Genomic DNA, 20,966 nt, shown 5'->3' on the forward strand with positions numbered 1-20,966 from the left:
GTCAATAAATGCAATTAAACTTTAATTTTACAGTCCTCCCAGATAGACATGTGAGGGTACAGGTCCCTCGATAGGCACCCACGAAAATGGAACAGGTCTGGAATGGGGGGGGGGTCAGTGAAAGCATGTTCATCAAAGCTGTGTGTCCCTCAAGGACTGAGAGCTCTGCTCCCTTCGGTCCCTGCCCAGGCTTCAGGGACAGCTACAGAGATAGTGCTTTCCTGGCAGAGGAAAGAAACCTCTAGAAGCTTTGGCATTAGCAAGTAAAGAAACACTTGCCTTGTCATTGGTCTGTGGCTTTTACTGTCTCAAGTCCTTGGCCAGAGCTAATCACATGGTCTCACATTACGAGAGCGGGCTGATTTTATAGATATATAAAACTGGGTTTCCTGGCATGAAAGATACATGAAGTTATTACTGTTGCTATTAGGAATTACAATCAGCAGAAATTGCTGGTGGTTTGAGGGACAGGTTGTGGCCATGGGCTTCTAGCGATTAGCACAATGGCTTTCTCTGTAACTCTGGCATAGGCATGGGGTCTGGGAGGATGGCAGCTCAGTAGTACTCTTGGATACAACTGATCCAAACCAAACCTGAATCAGCTAAGGCCTCCCATGCCTGTAACTCCAGCATTTAGAAAATAGGAGCAGGAGGATTATTGAAAGTCTGAGGCCAACCTGGTCTGTACAGTAATTACAGGCCAGCCAGGGCTATACAGCAAGATTCCATCTTTTAAAAAAAAAAAAAAAAAAAAAAAAAAAAAGCTGATGCGATGACTCAGTGACACTTGCCACTAAGCCTGATGACTGGAGTTGTACCCCAGAGACCCACATGATAGGGGATGTGGAGATAAACCCAGTGGAGGAAGGGGTGGGGCAGAGAGGGAGGGGCCACAGTCTCCTACAACTTCTTGAGTCCTGATCTGCTGCACACAGTATATGATCTGATGTGGCTCCTGTGGCTTCCAGCATACCTGTGAGACAACACAAGGACCCGAGGTCAGGGCGGTGGAAGCCTCTCAGGTCTGCATGGAAATCTCCATGGGGGATTGGACCCTCCCCTACAGGCTCATGGACTGGCCAGTCAGATTCTACTAACAAGATAGGTTGCACCCCAATTTGCCCTTGAATACATAAACATACCCTAATTGGCTTATATAAGTTCCTGTAATAATAAAGTTAGATCTGTGCTCTGATGCTGGTTTCAGGCGTCTGAATCCCAGGCACTGTCGTAGACTCTGTTCGTTTCCATTTATCCTCCACTTCCCAGTCCCTGTTCCCACATCTTCTTACCCTCCACGGGGAGCTGACTGATTCCATTTTGATTTTTAGTCTAGTCTATTAGGCCTGGTGGAAGAGCCTAGTCTAAAACCGTGGCCACCACCATACCTTCTGTAGTTTTACTGTACATGCATGAGTGCGTGTGTTACTGAGGACTGTACCCAGAGCCGCCTGTATGACAGCCGAGAACTCTACCACTGAGTTCTATGCCAAGACTTTCATTTGCTTTTTAATTTTGAGAAAGGATTTCACTAAGACCTTGACATTGAGATCTCCCGCCTCAGCCTCATGAGTAGCTGTGATTACATTATGGTGCTTAACTGCAACTTTGATTTTCTGTATTTAATTGGAGTAATATTAGCTAAACACCCAGGCACTTCACAAATACTGGTAAAGGTTCCCCTTTGCCCTGCTTGGGAACATGAGTCAAGCAAAGGGGTACCCATAACTAGAGTCAAGGCACTAAGCATCCCCGGAGGCCAAAGAGGGAGGAGTTCGTGAGGGACAGCCTGAGTGCCAGAGCTCAGGAGGGCGGCCGTCCACAAAGCACTGCATGCAGCACAGGTAACTGACAGTCCTGAGAGGACAGTGCTTCCCTGGCTTGTGTGTCACTGCTCCCAGATCTCCCTAGCTAGGGAGACATGGACTGTTCTCCCATCCTTAACTGCCCAGCCCCCATTTCTCCTTGAACAGTTTTTCACTGGTGCCCCTCCAGGCTCTTTTGAGCTGCCTAAGACAGACAGGGCTTCTGATTTCCTTAGGGCTCCTCCACCTCAGCTCTGCCTTTATCTTTCCAGAATCTTTCTCCACATGTAGCCTGGCTCCCAGCTTTGAGAGCCTCAATCACAAGGCAAAATCTCAGATTAAGGTATAGAGTTAAGAAAAAGACCCAGAAAGGGAATAAAGTCATCAGTGAGCTTCCCATCCCTATGCTTTTCTGAGCCTCAGACACTGTACCTAAAGGTGCAGCACCCAGGAGAAGGCTGAGCACAGGTTCCACTGCAGCATCAGAGAGGAGGCAGAATGGTGGCCTTGCTCGGAATAAGCAGACTGAAAACAGATTGGCTGGTATTTTCAGTTGTGAAGGAGACCTCCCAATGCTTCGGACACAATCACACACACTTGGGGACAGTAGAGAGCAGCTTCCCCTGGATGGGTTGCAGCCCTCCCTCCAGGCCTCCTTCTCAGCCCTTTGGGGGTTGGCTCCCAAGAGTGGCAAGTTTACATGGAGTTTTCTGTCAACCTGGGGCACCCAGCTTTGTGTCTATGAACTCACCTTGGGCCTTGTTCTGCCTCCCTTTTCCCTCTGGGTATAGCTAACAGCTTCTCCACTAAGCTTGTGTATGGTCCTCTGGGTCCAGCCTCCCTCCTTCTCCTCCCTCTTGCTCCCCCCCCGCCCCCCCCCCCCCCCCCCCCCCCCCCCCCCCCCCGCCACCAGTGTGTATTCATTTTAGAGTTAAACCCCAGCCTTGTGGGCCTCTTTCATCCCAGTGGGTGGTCCAACTCCAGAGGAACTGAGGGGTCCCATTGCCCCAACATCTTGGCATTAAGTAACTCCCTCAGAAGTTTTTCTATTAGAATAATTGTTAAAGCCTTTGGGATGTGTCCCCCTTCCTGCTGTGGAGCCAGACACCTCATGATTGTGCTTCTGTAAAGAGAGGCTGGGAATGCAGAGTGCTTGCCTAATATGCATGAGGGGAAGCCCTGGATTTTGTTCTTGATAGATCAAGAAACACAGGACCTACTCTTGATTCCATACCCCAAAGAATATCAACCAACTTGACAAAAGCATTGCAAAGCCACGAAGGAACCTGAGAAGGGGGTGACAACATGCCAGTCAGTCATAAGCAAAATGATATCCAGTATTGGACAGGGAAGGCACTCCTGCAGAGATAAAATGCCCACCGTTCAGACAGAGATCGGGGAGGAAAGGGATCAAGAAAGGATGAGAGTCTGGGAGAAGTACTAACTGTAATGTGTTGGGCATATCTGGGTACTTGGGGTGTGCCACTCCAGTGTGAGTGAGTAGGAGAGTGAGCGCCCTTGCCCTGGCACCCCAGCCATGGATGAGCACTCTCACAGAGAAACCCACCTCACTGGGCCTGGGTGGAGTGGGGATCTACAGGGGCTGTGCCCTGTGATCTCCAGTCTCTTTGAAAATGGTCTGAGCATCTCAGCCTGAATCCTCGGTGACCTTGGCTTCAGCTGACCAGCACTTACATGGACTCCTCATCTCACAACTCAATAGGCTAGGCAGTGCGGTAAAGAAAAGTGCCACGTGAGTTAGTGACTGCTCCATTATTAGGGGGAAGGTTTTTATTGTAAAGGAGAGGGAGAAAATGTCCAGAGGCATCCGGAAGAGTTCAGGGCAGAGAAAACCAGAAGCAGAGTTGACATGGCTGGGGTTAGGGAGGCAGGAGATGGGGTAAAAACAGTGGAGATGGCTAGAGATAGCAAGAGGGGGCAGGAGGAATCTTTGCTGTTCTTGTTTTTTGGTTTTGTTTTTATATATATATTCATTCTGAGTACACTGTTGCTATCTCCAGACACACCAGAAGAGGGCATTGGATCCCATTACAGACGGTTGTGAGCCACCATGTGATGTGGTTCCTGGAATTGAACTCAGGATCTCTGGAAGAAAAGTCAGTGCTCTTAACAGCTGAGCCATCTCTCCAGCCCAACTGTTATCTAGACTACAAACAGTTATCTGGGAACAGGGACCCTGGGGATGTGAGAGGGGCCAGGATGGGGTCTTTGAAATACCTAACAAGTACTTGTGAAAAGGGAGCCTGGAGGTCAGCATGGGCTTTGATACAGATGTATGTCCATGGAAAACCACGACCTTTCAGCCATGACTGCTTTTAGGGACTGACTCTTTTTTAAGGATAAAACCCATTTCCTAAGTTCCTGAAGAATGCTGACTTTTATCTGTCCACCAGAAATCCTTCTCCAGTCCAGCCTGAGTTTATTTCTGGATATATGGACAACATGAGACCTAACAATAGGAATCAAGGGGCTGGAGAGATGGCTCGGGGGTTAAAAGTACTGACTGCTCTTCCAGAGGTCCTGAGTTCAATTCCCAGGAACCACATGGTGTCTCACAACCATCTGTAATGGGATCTGATGCCCTCTTCTGGTGTGTCTGGAGCTAGCTTCAATGACAAAGCCATTGCCAAGCCATGGGGGAACCCAAGGAAACAGACAGCAGAGGTCCTGGGCCACCCCTGCTCCTGTCACAGAATCTACCTCTTAACTCAGGTAGGCCACTTAAGGCCTGCACATTTACTTCACTGGTAGCTTCTATTAGCACACCTGTGGGGAATCCCCTAGGGAGGGGCTCAGGTCCTCCTACTCCTGACCCATTTCAAAGACACGGCTAGTCACCTGCCCAGAGAGGGTCAAAAGTACTATCTTGATTCAGATGCCAAGCCTTTCCCTTTCCTCTAGTCCATGCTTCAGTGGGTGAGGGACAGGTAGTCTCATGAAAAAGACATCAGACACTGGCAAGATGCCTGGTCTGACTTATCTTGGCAACCTTATCCACTGAAAGTTCACTTTGCTGTAGGGTCCTCCAGAGACCCCTCCCAAGACCCTTCTCCAGAGACATCACACCCTCAAGAACCTTCTCCATCCTGTCTGCTGGCAATGGAACGGATGGCAACAGCTTGGGATCCCCCTGTTATGACCATGATCATGGGACTCTGACTCATAGCCTCCCAGGCCACCTGACCACAGCAAGCATAGAGGGCCCTGCCAGGGGGTTCCCCAGCCACCGCCTTGTTTACCTCCCTGACTGGCCTGGGAACTGAGGAGAGAGCCTGGGTTGCTGTATGCGGCAGGGCATGCTGGTCTGGCCTGGAACTCAGGGCATCTCCCAGAGGCAGGAGTCTCTAGGCCAGCTCTCCCAGGGCCCCATTTCCTGACATTTCTCTTTCTCCCACTGGTGACAAAGTAAAGGAGTTCCTCATGGCTTCCCATTGGCACAGATGATCCATAGGAAGTCTGACCTGCTTGAAGCTTTAAGGCTGTCAGGCCACTAGGCTGCTGAGTCATGCTTGGCCAGCAGCTGACATCAGGATTCAGCCTCTGCGCCCCTACCCCACTGCCCTCTGCATCCCCACCCCACTGCCCTCTGCATCCCCACCCCACTGCCCTCTGCATCCCCACCCCACTGCCCTCTGCATCCCCACCCTACTGCCCTCTGCATCCCCACCCCACTGCCCTCTGCATCCCCACCCTACTGCCCTCTGCATTAGCAGAGTGTCCTGCAGGATCAGGGGCCTTTTCCTGGCCTATCAACTGTTGGAGGCGAAAGCCTAAAATGGGATTGTCCTCCTGGGCAATAGATGTGATCCAGGAGAATAGTCACACCTGTGTGGCAAATCACTGTCCATTGCGGAGTCTTCCTAAAATTCCAGGTTTTTCTGCTCCCACAAAACCAACTCCAAGAGAGGTCCAGGGAGGACATGGGAACTGGGACGGGGCCCTAAGGTCTTGAGACCCTGCCTCGGGGAGATGACTTGAGCCCCAATTCTGCCCAGCCTGTCTTCTCCCATGAGTCTGACTCAGCAGATCTGAGTGCTATAGACAGGCCCATGCCTGGAAGGCCTTACAGGGTGACATTCCTGCATGGCCTCTAGCCTTCCCATGACTGGGATCCTGCTAAGGGCTTATTTTACTTTTATTCATTTGATTTGTTTTTGAGAGGAGGACTGGCTAGGTGAGCCTGGCCTAGCCTTGAATCAGAATTCCTCCTGACTCAGCTTCCCAAGGCTGGGCTTACAGATGTGTGTCGTCATGCCAGCTAACAGGTCACTCTGGCCACAGAGAGCAGCGGTTCCTGGTTTTGGCCTTTGTACTGAGGGTTGAACCTAAGATGTAACACATACGAGGCAGGTGCTCTGTCACTGAGCTAGATCCCTATGCACCAAATTCCCATTAGTGGTATCCCCCGTGTAAGCTAAGCCCTCATGAGCTGTATCCCTACTAAGCTAAATCCCTATAAGCTGTATCCCTGCTAAGTTAAATCCCCTGTATCCTTACTAAACTGTATAGCCAACCTCTTTATTTTGTCTCCCCCCCCACCTTTTTTTTTTTTTTTTAAAGAAGTCTCACATAGCCAAGGCTGGCTTTGAACTCCAGAACCTCTGGCTTCCCAAATACTAGGATCACTTTCTATTTTGAAACAGTTTCACCAAGTTGCTCAGGCAGAGTACCTTGAACTTGGTATTCTCCTGCCTCAGCATCTCAAACAACTGGGATAACAAGCCTGTGGCCCAGGACTGGCTATAGCTTGTCTTTTGGTTCCTAGTTGGAGGGCAGGTGGTCTGATCCCTTTGTGCTTTGAAGCTACTAAGGCCTGAGGTACATGCATGCCCCTCCCCATCGAGAGAGAGAGAGAGAGAGAGAGAGAGAGAGAGAGAGAGAAAGAGAGAGAGAGAGAGAGATTTATCTGGGCTGCTGTGAGGAAGGAACCTCTGGTTGCAATGAACAGGTGGTGACTACTGCTGCTTCTGGAGCGCAGGCTGATCCTCCTACAGGGTGGGTTTGTGAGAAGTCACCAGTGGTTGTCTAACACCTCTCAACCTGATCTTTGTTAAATTGGGTCAGGCCTAAGATAGTGGGTGATGTACCTTTATTCAGTGAGGGGCTGGTCATGGTGGATGCCTGGAGAGAGAGTAGGGTGGGGGGTTACTACCGGGGACACTATGTTTGGGAGGGTTGAAATAGCATCCTGTGAAACAGCTTGTTTGGCCAAGGAGTGGCTACCTGACAGTAGGCATCTCTGTCTTCCTAGCTTCTGTGCTGGACATCCCCCTTGGCTTGGGGACTATACTGCTGAGTCATAGGTAGGCCCAAGCCTGGAAGGCACCTAGGCTGGGATACTTACTAGTCCTTTTCCCAACGAGTTGAAGCTGAGGTTGGTTTCTTGGGATCACCCATATATTCGGAGGGAAAGAAAAGACTAGGCAGTAGGGGCGCCTCGCCCCCATCCCCATACCTGTCAGGGGTCCTATCAAGGGGGGTCGAGCGGCCGCCCAGACAGCGGGGAGGGGCGGAGCTCAGAGAGGCTCCGCCCCCACGAGGCGGGGCTCCCCGTTTCCTATATAAGCTGGGCTCTCGGCGCCGCCACTGCCCAGCTGTTTCGTCCGTACCTAGTCCACCGTTATGGCGTCGTTCACGGTAAAGGCCTATCTTCTGGGCAAGGAGGAGGCGACCCGCGAGATCCGCCGCTTCAGCTTCTGCTTCAGCCCGGAGCCGGAGGCAGAAGCCGCGGCCGGCCCGGGGCCCTGCGAGAGGCTGCTGAGCCGAGTGGCTGTGCTGTTCCCCACGCTGCGGCCTGGCGGCTTCCAGGCGCATTACCGCGGTGAGGGCCTGGGGCGGGGAAGCCAACCTCCCCCGCCATAGAGTAGCAGGTCTGGGCGAGGACGCGGCGGCGCGTCCTCTGGCTCCCCGCGGGGACAGGGTGGTCAGGCGGCCGCTCAGGTTTCGGCTAACATCCAGCGGTTCGCTTGCTCCGCGGAACGCCAGGTGGTGGGTTCAGTTAAAGCCCCGGAAGAGCTGGGACCGGTCAGACGTGGAGGAGGGGTGGAGAGGAGTGACGCGGATAAATAAGCTTCGGGGGCGGGGTGGGGCAGCCCGTGGGAAAGGAGGTAGGGAACCCCGGAACTAGCTCGGTCTCTTGCGTTGGAGTGGCTGGTGACTGCATGGGGTGGAGCTAGAGGTTGTTGACAAGAGACGAGCGGCCAAGGCCCTCCCTCTGGGAGGGGACGGTATTGAGATCTCTTTGTGGAGGACTATGGGTAGGCCAGGTTGGTTGGTCAGACTCTCTTTTCTGAGATAAAGCCACGTAGCCTGATTGTCCTTGAATTCACGAGTGGTTTAGGCTGGCCTCACTTCAGTCCTCTTGTCTCAGTTTTCCAGTGCAGGAATCACAGGGATTACTCCTGGACAGAAAAATTTCAGTGTAATTGCGTTATAACCTAGGTCCTGTGCAATTCACCCAGTAAACGTGTGTAATAATTACTCTTTTGTATTAGCAGAGACAGATCTTACTGTGTTGCCCGGATGGCCTGTATCTCCAAATTGTCCTTCTGAGTCATCTTTTTTGTGCTAGGGCCTCATGCATGTTAGGCCCTCGAGCAACTGAGCTACCTCCCCAGCTCCTTGCAGGTTTTAGAATCTCTTCGTTGTTTTATAAATTTATATTAAATCTCTCTCTCTCTCTCTCTCTCTCTCTCTCTATATATATATATATATATATATATATATATATATATGTTTTTTTTTTTCTGTTTGTCACCCTGTATCCTTTTCCAGTCCCAGGCAATAGCTGGTCTACTTTAGTATTCATTTTACTATTAGGAACTAGAACACTTTATATAAATGCAGCCTTACAATGGCTTGGCGTTTTTTGTTGTTGTTGGTTGGTTGGTTTTTCAAGGCAGGGTTTCTCTGTGTAGCTCTGGCTGTCGCTCTATAGACCAGGCTGGCACAGTGAAGTTTTGTTTGTTCATTTATTAATATGTCCAAGGTCCATTTGTACTGTAGCTCTTGCTAGTACATTTTCTCCCCTCCACTACTGGAGATTGAACCCAGGGCTTTGCATATGCTAGGCAAGGACTCATTTACGTACTGTATGCCTGGGTGGCACTTCATTTCTTGTTATATATGAAGAATAGTCTATTTGGATGTCTTGTTTAATTTATCTGATCTTTAGTTGGTGGACACTGGGCTGTTGGTATCTTTGAGGCCATCCCTCTTATGGTAGCTTTTGCTAAGTGGTTGCCCAGAGGCTTAGCCTAGCCTGCAGATGTGTGATTTGGCCTGTATGAAGTGGTTGAAGACTATTTGTACTGACATATAAACATATGGCTGTGATCCGAGTACCTGTGTGCTAGCATAAAAATGAAGCCAGATAGGTTTGAGAAATGGCTCAGTGATTAAAGCCTTGGCTGCTCTTCCAGAGGACCCAAGCTCTGTTCCTAACACTCATCACAGCGGCAGCTCCTGGGGACTCAACACCCTCTTCTGACCTTTGTGGCACATACATATACATAAATGTGTGTGTGTGTGTACATACATATGTAAAAAGTAAATATTAAAAAAAAAAAAAAAACACCTAGAAGCCTGGTTGTAAATGTTTGTAATCCCAGCACTAAGGAGGCTCACCTCTCCACAAGTTGTAGGCTGTCCTGCTCTAAGTAGTGTCAGGCCAGGTAGGGCTACATACTAAGTCCTGCCCCTAAAAGCAGAAGACATAGAATTGACCAAAACAGAACAAACAAAACAACCTCAACCTCAGAATAACTTAGGTGGTGTCTGAATGCACAGTGGTTTCTAGCCTTGTAGTTGAAGGGAGAGACAGATAGGATTATCTCCTTTCCTTCTGAAGCCTGAGGCTTTTGAATGGCTGGGCCATCAGGACTAGGGTACTGGTTGGGATCCCCCAAGGTGATGGCCCCAGGCCTGGTTAGGCATGGCCTGAGGGTACAGGTGGCCCAGTGGTTAGTGGCAGGAGGCTAGATCCTTGTACACACACACACACAAGACATATGTTCTGCCTTCTGCATGTGACTACTGATCTAGGACCTAGGTTGGAGCATGTATTCATCCCATATCAGAATGAATGGCCACCCTGCTGCTTGCCCCAGCACCCAGGTTGAATCTAGAGCCTTTGCTGATGTCCCTTTACCACTAGGCTCTGCACATTACAGCAGTGAGCACCCAGGAAATGCTGGGTGCCTCTTCTGCCTTTTTGGCTTCTGGTTCTGGGAATGGAATCTAAGCCTTCTACATGGGCCACCACTGAGCTGTGTCTGGCTCTGATATGTTTTTTCTTAAACAATCTAGATGAGGATGGCGACTTGGTTGCCTTTTCCAGTGATGAGGAGCTGACAATGGCTATGTCCTATGTGAAAGATGACATCTTCCGCATCTACATTAAAGGTAAAGACTGAATCCAGGTACTTCCTATGGGGCTTTCCTCTAAGGGTCAGGAGTCTGAGTTGTCTAGGACAGAGGTGAGTTCTGATGCCTTCGGGTGGGTGTAGGGGGGTTGGGAGTTGTCAGAGGTACAGAAGTCCTACTGCATGGGCCATCAGTGTTTAACAGAGCAGGGCCTGGTACCTCCTGGTTGTTCTTAGCAACTAAATTCTAAGTGGACTCTTGGACTCTCCCTACAGAGAAGAAGGAGTGCCGGCGGGAACATCGCCCACCATGTGCTCAGGAGGCATCCCGAAACATGGTGCACCCCAATGTGATTTGTGATGGTTGCAACGGGCCTGTGGTGGGAACTCGCTATAAGTGCAGTGTGTGCCCAGACTATGACCTGTGCAGCGTCTGTGAGGGGAAGGGCCTGCACAGGGAGCACAGCAAGCTCATCTTTCCCAACCCTTTTGGCCACCTCCCTGATGTGAGCTGGTTCTCTGCAGTCCTGGGGGTGGGATGTACAGGGTGGTGGGAGCTTGAAACCTTGACGCCTCACTGCCCTGTCTTGCTTTCTCCTACCCAGAGCTTCTCTCATAGCCGCTGGCTTCGGAAGCTGAAACATGGACATTTTGGCTGGCCTGGCTGGGAGATGGGCCCACCGGGGAACTGGAGCCCACGTCCTCCTCGAGCAGGGGATGCTCGCCCTTGCCCCACAGCTGAGTCAGGTAAGGCTGGTCTTTGAACTGGCTTCTGGGTGTCATAAGTGGCCAGCTAGTTCAGGGGGGCCCTTGGCCAAGTTGTCCCCATAGCCTGACGTCCAGAAGTGCCCACAACAAGCTGTATATTCACATCTCTTTAATTTTTTTTGTCTTTGGGGGTATGAAGGTTGAACCTAGGCCTTGCACAATACACAAGTGTTCCTTTGTTGTGCTACACTCTATCCTTATCCATGGCATCAAATCCTCTTAACCCGCAGAGACAAAGCATTTCTGTTTTACAAGTGAGTAAACAGGTGGCTGGGTGCCTAAACCCACTAATTTCCCTAAATGGCCCCTGCCCTGCCAGGCTGCCCTGAGGTATGGGTAGGTGGATGGATGTATTTTCTTTTTCTTTTCTTTCTTTTTTTTTTTTTTTTTTTTTTTGGTTTTTCGAGACAGAGTTTCTCTGTGTAGCCCTGGCTGTCCTGGAACTCACTCAGTAGACCAGGCTGGCCTTGAACTCAGAAATCTGCCTGTCTCTGCCTTCCAAGTGCTGGGATTAAAGACGTGTGCCACCACCACCTGGCAGGATGTATTTTCTTTTGTTTGGGTCAACTTGGGAATATCGGGGCCAAAGTTGCTCAAATCTTTGAATAAAAACAAAACAACCATGGTCACAAAGCCAGGTTTGGCAGCACATACAGTATAATCTCGGACCTCAGGAAATGGATGCTGGGGGAAAATCACAGGAATTCAGGGCCAACCTTGGCATAAGATCTTGTCTCAAAAACCTGAAAGCAAAGAACTCACAATTTAGGCCCACATTCTAGATTTTGGGATTCTGCCGTTTGATTTTTGATTTAATTATTTTTCCTTCTTGAGTCTCTCTGAAGCCCTGGATAGCCTAGAACTCACCATGTAGCCCAAGATGGCCTTAAATTTGAGATTCTCCAGCCTCAGTTTCTTGAGGCTTGGATTATAGACATGTGCCAGCACAGCCAGCTGGGATAGCTGATTTTGAGTAAACAGTACATCCAGGACAGGGTCAATATTTATACACTGGCTATACTGAGCCCCTGGTACAGAAGCCAGAGAGGCCCAACTGATGTGACTCACTACAGGACCAAGCTTGTAGAGGGGAGGGAGGGAAGAAGAGGAAAGAAGTGTGGTCAGGCAGTCCCAAGCCAGGGATTACCTAGATGGCAGGAACCTTGGCACCCAAGTCCTGGGACTGTGGTAGGTGGCAGAGTCACAGAATTAGAGGTATCTTTCTTCTTGTAAAAATCAACAGCTTCTGCTCCATCAGAGGACCCCAATGTCAATTTCCTGAAGAATGTGGGGGAGAGCGTGGCAGCTGCCCTCAGCCCTCTAGGTGAGTGAGCTTCCTTGCCATCCTGTGAGACACCCTAGTGGCGTGGTGACTGTCTTAGTTTGGGTTTCTGTTGCTGTGTAGAGACACTGTGACCTTGGCAACTCTTTCTTTTCACTGGGGCTGGCTTACAATTTCAGAGGTTTACTCCATTATGACGGGAAGCATGGCAGCATACAGGCAGACATGGTGCTGGAGAGAGGAAGTTGAGAATTCCACATCTGGATGGGCAGGCAGCAGGATATGAACTGGCTTGAGATTCTGAGCCCTCAAAGCCCATCCTAGTGACATACTTCCTCCAACAAAGCCACACCTCCTAATAGTGCTACTCTCCTTGGGCCTATGGGGCCATTCTTATTCAAACCACCACAGTGACTCAAAGTGCAAATGGCCTTTGGCAGCCTTCCATGGCATGCTGCAGAGGCCAGGGCAGATATGTGTGCTTGATACCTGCAGGGTTTTGTTGTATAAGATTAGTCTTTACTGCATTTGGGAATGGGTGCCTGAGGGTTGAGCTCCTGGCTGATTTTTGAGCTTTCTTCACAAAGCAGATAGAACCAGTAGGGAGACAGATAGACTGGCAGATGGGCTAGTTGATTACAGCTTTGGGGTAACAGCAGCTTGCTTTTTCTGAGTCGAGTGAGTTGTATTTGTCTAGACTTGAAAGCAGGTGGTTGATGTGTTCTTTTTTTTCTTTAGCCCATGCTGAATTTGAACTTGTGTAATTCTTCTTTCCTTGGTCTACCAAGAGCTGGGATTTCTTTTCTTCCTCATTTGAGAACCGCAAACCTTTCTGAGAGCAGGGAGAAGGCGCTAGAGGCAAGTGCTCTGGGTCACGCCTGGCTCCAACAAAGGACAGCGGAGGCCTGCTGAGCTGGGGAGCCCAGTGCCACCTCTCTATACTGTGATCCTGGGGTGCACACTGGGGTGGTTTAGAAGGTGCTTGCCCAAATCCATTACTATATTTGCAGTGTTAGGTGGCCACAGGAGCCTGTGAAAAGGCTGTCAGTATCCAAAGGAATGCTGAGGAAAGGGTGTCCAAGCCCCACCAATCTTCCACTTCATCTTGTAGTACCAGGCATGACCACCATTTACTGCAGGCGAGGGAGGCCATCTCTGCTCATGCTACCCCAGGTGCAGCTTTGAGACAACAGGGACATCTTGGCCTTGCAGTTAAGTTGACCAGCTGAGGATGAGGTGTAGCTCTGTTGTACAGTGTTAAGACTCTGCTCTATTCCCAGCACCAAAACCAAGTACAGACAAAGCAGTTGGCTCAGACCACATGGCCTTGGCACTGGAGGAAGAAGCTCTGGAGAGAACCAGGTTCTCATTGTTGTCCAAGGAGGCTGAAGTGCAGAGCTTCAATTGGGTTGTAGCTGGGAGAGACTCAGGGCTCACTTTAGGATCTAGTGGGGTTCTGGGAGACCGTAGTTCAGTCATGAAAGATTGTCTTTGTTCAGCAGATGAGCTTTTAGGCTTTTAGGGGCTGCTGTTAAGAAAGTCAGTGAGTGTGTGTGTTGTGGTAGAGACAGGGGTCTCCAGGAAAGCGTGTTTTGGAGTGTATTTGTTGAAGTTAATGAATATATGTCTCTGTGTATGTGTACATTTGCATGTTTTGTGCCCAGTGAGGCCAAAGGGTGTCCAGACAACCCTGGAGGTGGAGTTATAGGCTGCCTGATAGATGCGGTGCTGAGAACCACGCTGGGGTCCTTTGCACGAGCAGCAGTTGTTTTTCACTGTTGAAGCGTCTCTCCAGCCCCTGGAGTGTGTGTTTCGGCCTGTGAAAACTTTGTCATTTTGAAAAAAATGAGTCCTTCAGTAGACAAGTGACAGTGTAGGGACTCAGTCTCAATTACTAGTCCACCCTCATTGGTCATGGTAATGATTGTGACTTCTGTTGGAGGCTTTCCAGATACCTCTGGTTCTCACTAGCTAAGACCAGGTCATGCTGGTGGCATATCAGGACCAGTGGGGTCTTCATTTGGGCACGCAGGCATTATTTTGTAGTACTCAAAGGTCCTCTGGGGGATAAAAGCCTTTGACAAGTGTGGAGTTGCTAAATAGTGGAATGCCTGGAGCTTCACAAGTTAGCAAGTTTCCAGAAAAGAAGTTTGAACTGAGGTAGCTTCAGCTCTTGTGGAAGTCTAGGCGTCTTCCTTCCCTTTCTCCCTGAGGAACTAAGCATGAGATGACTTCCATGCTAACTGCAATGAATTGTGTGAGAACAGGCCTAGAGGGAAAGGAGTTGGTACAAACAAAAGGCAGAGGTTAGGTGAGTCACAGCCAGGGCCTATTATTGGTAGGTGGTGTGAGAACCAGCCAAGGAAGACACCTAGGACACTGTGTGGCTCAGAGGCTGTGATCACTGACACCTAGGACACAGGGCCTTCCTTCATTGGGTCTTTGAAAAACACAGGCTTTTGGGGACAGCAGGTCATAGACCATCAAACCTTCTTCCTGAGCCTTGCAGTCTTGGGGATTTATCATTCCTTTGAGAAATCCCTAATTCAACAACCCTCTTGATCCTGCTTTGCATGTACTTAGAAAACCATGGGTGTGGGTGTTGGGGACTAGCTTAAGGGACATTTTGGTTTGCTTGAGCTCTTTGCGTGTGGTTCTGGAAATTGAACCCAGAACTTTGTGGTAGACAGGCACACTGTCACTGAGCAACGTTTCACCCACATAGTAGTAGGGAAGACCTGGATCCTGTAGGTTGTCCTCTGACCTCCACATGCACATAAATAATGGCTGTGGTGGTAGTGGAGGAGTAGGAAGAGGAAGAAGAAGAGGAAGAAGAGGAAGAGGAGGAGGAAGTATTAGTAGAAGTTCAGGGAACTCTTGTAAGAAAACAAGACCCTGTTGGGCATGATGGCACATGCCTTTAGTTCCAGCACCAGGAAAATAGGTAGAGCTCTGAATTTGAGGTCTGTCTGTTCTACATAGAAAATTCCAGGCCACCTGGAGCTACACAGTGAGACCCTGTGTCAAAAAAAAAAAACAAAAAAAAAAAAAACAAAAAACAAAGAAAAACCCCTGGTAAGACCCTCTGCCTGCTACTGTGAAGGAAGGATGGGAGTGACAGGCCAAGGTACAACAGAGTGGCTAGCAAACCTTTCATAAGAGCCTGTTACAGATGGGCTGTGGTGGCCCAGGCTTTTAATCCCAGCACTCAGGAGGCAGAGGCAGTCAGATCTCTGAGTTAGAGGCCAGTCTGTACTTGGAACGGAGTGAGTTCCAGGACAGCCAGGGTTACACACACAGAAACCCTGTCTGAAAAAACAACACAGAGTCTGTTAGAGAGCTCCAGGGCCCCACACAGCCAGCCAGCTGGTACTTGAATCACCTGACCCCTTTTGCTACAAAAGCTAAGGCACCAACCTGGAAGTGGGCATCAGAAATGAGGAGAAGTGGCCCAGCATTGCAGCCTCATCGGCCTGACAACAACTGAAGAATCCTTGCTGAGGGGAGAACAAATGCCCTAAGAGAGAACACCAGCGCCTGGCAGCTGGGTTTTCTTGGTGCCTGCCTGCCTCTGGACGCTCTGTATATGTGAAGCTGACGGTGGTCCTGGTTCTGCTAACAGTGTCTTGCTAGTGTCTTTAGGATCAAAAGCTATGGCTATCTCAAAGGGTCAGCCCTCTGGGGACTCCACCTGTGAGCATTCAGGAACCTTTGCTAGAAAATGTCAGGGGCAAATTCCATGTGCGTTGGGAAGGGCCTGACCACTGAGTGTGCTCTCCAAGGAAAAGCCAGACCTGATGAGTTCCTGATAGCCATGAACCACAGAGAATGATGAAAGACATGAAAGACTCTGGAGAAGAATCAGGAAGTTATGATATAGAAGGGGAGATACACCCTTGACAGTAGAGAGAAGAGATACAAGCCCAGTGCAAGCAATATTTACACATTTATGTAGTGTTAGTAGTGTAAATACTGGTTTGGTTTTTTGTTTGTTTGTTTCTTTTTTGCCAAAGGTTGTCTCTTAAAAGGACAGGGAAAGGGAGGTAAATATTGACAAGGTAGGAAATAAACAAATGTGAACTTGAACCAGGGGGCAGAGCTGAGGGGGTTGAAAGGCCCACAGTGGGACTCAGGGTGGGTTGGTGTGTGGTTAGGAAGGAACCTTTGAAGCTGTGGGGCGCTGCCCTTTGGTCCATTTATTAGAAAGGCAGCACAAGTGAGCCTGCTGGGTCCCTAAGCACCGTGGGCAGGCTGCTAGGCTGGCTGAGTGCGCTCCAGCCTCAGGGCCACACAAACATCTGAACCTTGGAGTTCAGATGTATAATTGTCACATCATGAGGCCCTATGTGTCGTGGCCTCCAGCAATCGTGGCTAGGCATTCTGCCTATGTATATAGTACTGGCTTGGCCTCTGCAGCCTGCTTTCCTATTGGGTTGGGAAAATCAAGGTTCCTCTTGGGGGACTCTGGTTTGGAGGAAGGGGAAGGGCTGATGTGATGGGCGTGTTAGCAGGGCTGGGATTGGGAGAAGCAGCTCAGCTGTTTGGCCTTGGGGATTGTCACATGGTCTGTCATGTCACATAGTTATCTGGTCACGTCTAGGGCTATGTGGCTCTGGGGTTTAGGCCAGCAGCTACCTCCTTATGCTAGCTATCCATGTCCTAATCCATTTGCTCTGTTGGGGACTGAGTCTGAAAACACTTCCTCAGCCTACAGTGCTCAGATCACCAAGATACATGCAGGGAAGGCTCTGGACTTGAAAGTTCAATTCCTCCTCCTCTCTAGGCATTGAGGTTGACATTGATGTGGAACATGGAGGGAAGAGAAGCCGCCTGACACCCACCTCTCCAGAAAGTTCCAGCACAGGCACAGAAGACAAGAGCAACACTCAGCCAAGCAGCTGCTCTTCGGAAGTCAGCAAACCTGATGGGGCCGGGGAGGGCCCTGCTCAGTCTCTGACAGAGCAAATGAAAAAGATAGCTTTGGAGTCGGTGGGACAGCCAGAGGTAGGTCTGCTAGCCTCAGCCTGAGGAATCCCATCCTTCCTGCTATCTCTGTGGTGTCTTTAGCCACCCTGAACCTTCTGGTAGAACTCTGTAGAGAACATTTTACTTGGATCTGGAGCTGTAACTCAGCATCAGGGCATTTACCTGATATACATGCCAGGTTCAATCCCTGGCATCATGAAAAACAAAAAGACTTGTATTTTGCAAGCAGCTTTCCAGTGCCTGAATTCACCACACTTTGCTGGGAGCAGATAGTGGGGGTAGACTTGTCAGTTGCTTAGACCCTGATGCTCATGGCAGGTTGTATTCCAGGAACAGATGGAGTCGGATAACTGCTCAGGAGGAGGAGATGATGACTGGACACATTTGTCTTCAAAAGAAGTGGACCCATCCACAGGTGAACTCCAGTCTCTACAGATGCCAGAATCGGAAGGGCCAAGCTCTCTAGACCCCTCACAGGAAGGACCCACAGGGCTGAAGGAAGCTGCCCTGTACCCACATCTCCCACCAGGCATGTGGTCACCAGAGGTTTCATTTTCCTTCTTTGCTTTCAGAGTATCCTGTCCTGTCTGGACTTAGCAACACAACAAGCCTAGCCTGGCTTGGGATTTTTTTAAGGCAGTACCTTACTACTTTGTGTACTCCAGGTGGCTTGCCTGCAGGACATGGCCTGCAGTGACAGCTGTCACTGTCAGCTGACATTAAAGAGACCTAGAACATGGTTCACACTTCTGTCTGCATCAAGCAACAGTAACCTCATCTCATTTTTAGGAATTCCTAGATCTCAATACCCAGGGGTTCTGAGAAGGCAGATGGGACAGGGAAGGCAGCACTGGCTTTGGGCAGCCATGCACCATGAAGTGGACTCAAACTCTGCACACCATTTCCTCGGGGGGTTGTAAACCTTAAGGCAGGTGCCACAGTCAAGGCCCCAGCAGAAGCCAGGCAGAAGTATGTGTAAAGTGCTGGCCAGGGATGGGCAGTCCCAAGTGTATACCCTGCAGAAGAGGCAGCCCAGTTACCCCAGAGCAACAGGGTTCAGGTGGATGGCTTATCTGGGCCACTTGTGGTGTTTGGGCTTCAAAGGTATTTTCTCTGCAAAGAGCCTGAGGGGGTGGGGAGTGGGGCAGCAAACTGTTGGATGAGTCAGAGTCTGAGGGAGGTGCTCTGTCATGAGTTCAAGGCCACCCTGGCTACATTAAACCTTTGTTACCTCCATGACAAACTACTTAGCTCAAATGTGCAGGGCTCTAGAATGGAGTCACAGCCTGGTTAAAAAAAAAAAAAAAAAAAAAAAAAAGGCAGGGTTATGGGAGCTGTAGAACTGGCTCATTAGATAAAGTTCTTGCAGTGCAGAATTTGGGTTCTCAGAACTCTTGTAAAAAGCCAAAAGCTGAGCAGTTGTGGCCGCTGTCTACAGCCCCAGCCCTTGGGAGGCAGATGGACTCCCTTTACAAGTGGCTAAGTGGAATTGGTAAGCTATGGGTTCACTGAGACTCTAAGGGCAATAGGGGAAGAGGCTTACTTCAGCTCTGGGCCTTCATACCTTCACACATACATGTGCACCCACATGGGAACATGAGTACACATGATACATATGCCAAATAATAATGGAGGGTGAAGAGTCAGAGGCACTTAGAGATTTACAGTTCATTATCTATAAAGGGCTTTTATTTGGGTTAGTTTTGAGATGTGTCTCATTGTTCCCCAGGATGTTCCTGCTTCCAGCTCTTGAGTGTTGGGATTAGACTTGAGCCATCACCATCTGTCAGTAAAATTTTATAGGAAATAACTGCACTTACTTGTCTACCTATCTTATGGCTGTTTTCTGCTTCAATGGCAGAACTGAACAGTTGTGACCAAGACTGGAAAGTCTGCAGAGCAAGCTATTTGGCCCTTTAGCTGGCCTTTGAGGGTTCCTGTAAGGCTTAAGCAGAGGGTAAGAGGTAAGCAGGCAGGAGCTGCTCTATTCTGAGTGCTACAGGGCTCCTTACTTCCCTGTCTTGTTTTGGCAGAGGCTGATCCCCGGCTGATTGAGTCACTCTCCCAGATGCTGTCCATGGGTTTCTCCGATGAAGGCGGCTGGCTCACCAGGCTCCTACAGACCAAGAATTATGACATCGGGGCTGCTCTGGACACGATCCAGTATTCAAAGCACCCTCCACCATTGTGACAGTGCTGTGGCCAAGCCCCATGATCCCCCCCCCCCAACCCCCTTGTCTTCTAGTTGCATCAAGTAGAGCAGCAGGGCTTCTATAGGCTCAGTGTCTTGGCATTCTTCTAGAATCTTCAGGTGGGAATGTGTGATGCCTTTTAAGGCAGTAGGAAAGTGCATGAGGGGAGAGTTGTGAGTGTGCACATGCTGACACTGAGAGCAGAACCAGTACCTGTGGCTGAGCTTCCTCTGCTTCGCTAGGCCTGGCCTCTGCCAGGAACTGTGGGGCGCACTGCACTCCCACTTGCTCTTGCTGCCAGCATTGCATCAACAGTCCAGAATTCCTGCCTGATAACCTTCTGTGTTCTCTTTATTAAAAGTGATTAGTACAACTGGTAGTTATTTTCAACAAATAAAGCTGTTACGGTAAGAGGGGGCTGTCCCTTGTGAGTGAAAGGTGGCAGGCATCTGGGGCCTACGGCTCCTGGGGGATGGGAAATTCATGTGAAGCCAACTGAAGGATCTCACCATATACTGGCTCCCTTTTTAATGGCTACACTTTAGTTTTTGTGTCTAATGTTAATGCTTAAAGTACAAACCCCCCATGTAGCTTCCTCTGACTTGATTTTTAAGTAACCTATAATAAAATGGCATATGCACTTTAACCAGCCCTGTGATCCTTACTAGTAGCAAAAGAAATAACGGACATATTTATTGTTGGGTTATTTGTTCTAAAGCACCCCCATCTGTGACATGGAGGACTGGGACTGGCACTGAGGGATCACATAACAGGGATCAAAGCAAAGGCTACAGATCATCATCAAAGTCCTCTCCGCTTGTAAAGAGGTTGTGCAGTTGGAAGGGTGCAGCCTTCTGGGTTCCTTGAGCCAAAGGCCTACCATCTGCTTGAGGAGTCCCCATGGCCTTTGGCTGCTCTGGGGTCTTTCTGTCAGGCCTGTTCAGCTGTGGGATGGTAGTGTGAGTGGTTTGAGGAGGCTTGACGGTGGCAGGGGCCCTGTTGAAGTGGCCCCCTGGAGTCTTGGTCTCAACAGTTCCTTGCTCAGCTTGTGCTGGGTCAGCTAGCCTGGTGCCCTCCTGCAGAGGACTTGATGGTTTCCCATCTACTCGTGGACTGTTCCCAGGTGACAGGAGAAATCGTGCCCATTTAGAAGATGGGGCATTAACTTGCATGACAGGACTTGGTAGTTTCCACCTAGGAAAACCCAGCTCCCTGATGTGGTTCGAAGTACTGAGGGCAGGGCTGATGCCTTGCTGCTCTGTCCCGTACAGGCCAGTGGAGTCCTGAAAGGAACCAGAGAAAGAGCTCCATTCAGCTTGGCAGGACACTCAGCATTAACCCTGCCTCTGCATAACCACTGGCTAATCCCGGCAGACCAGGAACATGCTGTCATCGTGAGGTTTAGCAAATCAAATTTATAAATGCCCCTTCCTACCCTGACTTGATAAATCCTATGGTCACATTTCTCATATAAAGAAGACATCATGTCATTGAGCGAACCATCTCTTGGGAAGCTTTGGGTCAGGTCAGCAGTCCCCATGAGGAGATG

The 20,966-nt window shown here is 49.7% G+C and overlaps 2 protein-coding genes and 1 long non-coding RNA gene across 6 annotated transcripts in view; 1 reads left to right on the forward strand and 2 right to left on the reverse strand.

Annotated features, from left to right (window-relative positions):
• On the reverse strand, nt 1–7,407 carry LOC143442812 (uncharacterized). Its single transcript, XR_013111312.1, has 2 exons — nt 7,171–7,407; nt 1–973 (listed from the first exon to the last, which is right to left on the reverse strand). It is a non-coding gene; the product is annotated as an uncharacterized LOC143442812 (long non-coding RNA).
• Nucleotides 7,404–20,063, forward strand: Sqstm1 (sequestosome 1). 4 transcript variants are annotated; one of them, XM_034504549.2, is made up of 8 exons: nt 7,404–7,647; nt 10,134–10,229; nt 10,466–10,695; nt 10,795–10,936; nt 12,201–12,281; nt 17,023–17,243; nt 17,556–17,754; nt 19,259–20,063. In XM_034504549.2, exons 1-8 carry the CDS (start codon nt 7,449–7,451, stop codon nt 19,414–19,416), a joined length of 1,326 nt encoding a protein of 441 aa, XP_034360440.1. In that variant the 5' UTR covers nt 7,404–7,448; the 3' UTR covers nt 19,417–20,063. The 4 variants fall into 4 exon arrangements, with proteins under 4 accessions (XP_034360440.1, XP_034360442.1, XP_034360441.1 ...); XM_034504551.2 differs by having other exon boundaries at nt 17,556–17,640; XM_034504550.2 differs by lacking the exon at nt 12,201–12,281.
• The window catches only part of Mrnip (MRN complex interacting protein), a 27,909-nt gene continuing 26,512 nt past the window's right edge, over nt 19,570–20,966 (reverse strand). Inside the window, exon 7 of the mRNA XM_034504553.2 lies at nt 19,570–20,700. Within this exon, the coding sequence (XP_034360444.1) occupies nt 20,206–20,700 (495 nt within the window). The 3' untranslated portion in view covers nt 19,570–20,205. The remainder of the gene's footprint in view (nt 20,701–20,966) is intronic.

Source organism: Arvicanthis niloticus, chromosome 6 (assembly GCF_011762505.2).
Source record: "Arvicanthis niloticus isolate mArvNil1 chromosome 6, mArvNil1.pat.X, whole genome shotgun sequence".
NCBI lineage: Eukaryota > Metazoa > Chordata > Mammalia > Rodentia > Muridae > Arvicanthis > Arvicanthis niloticus.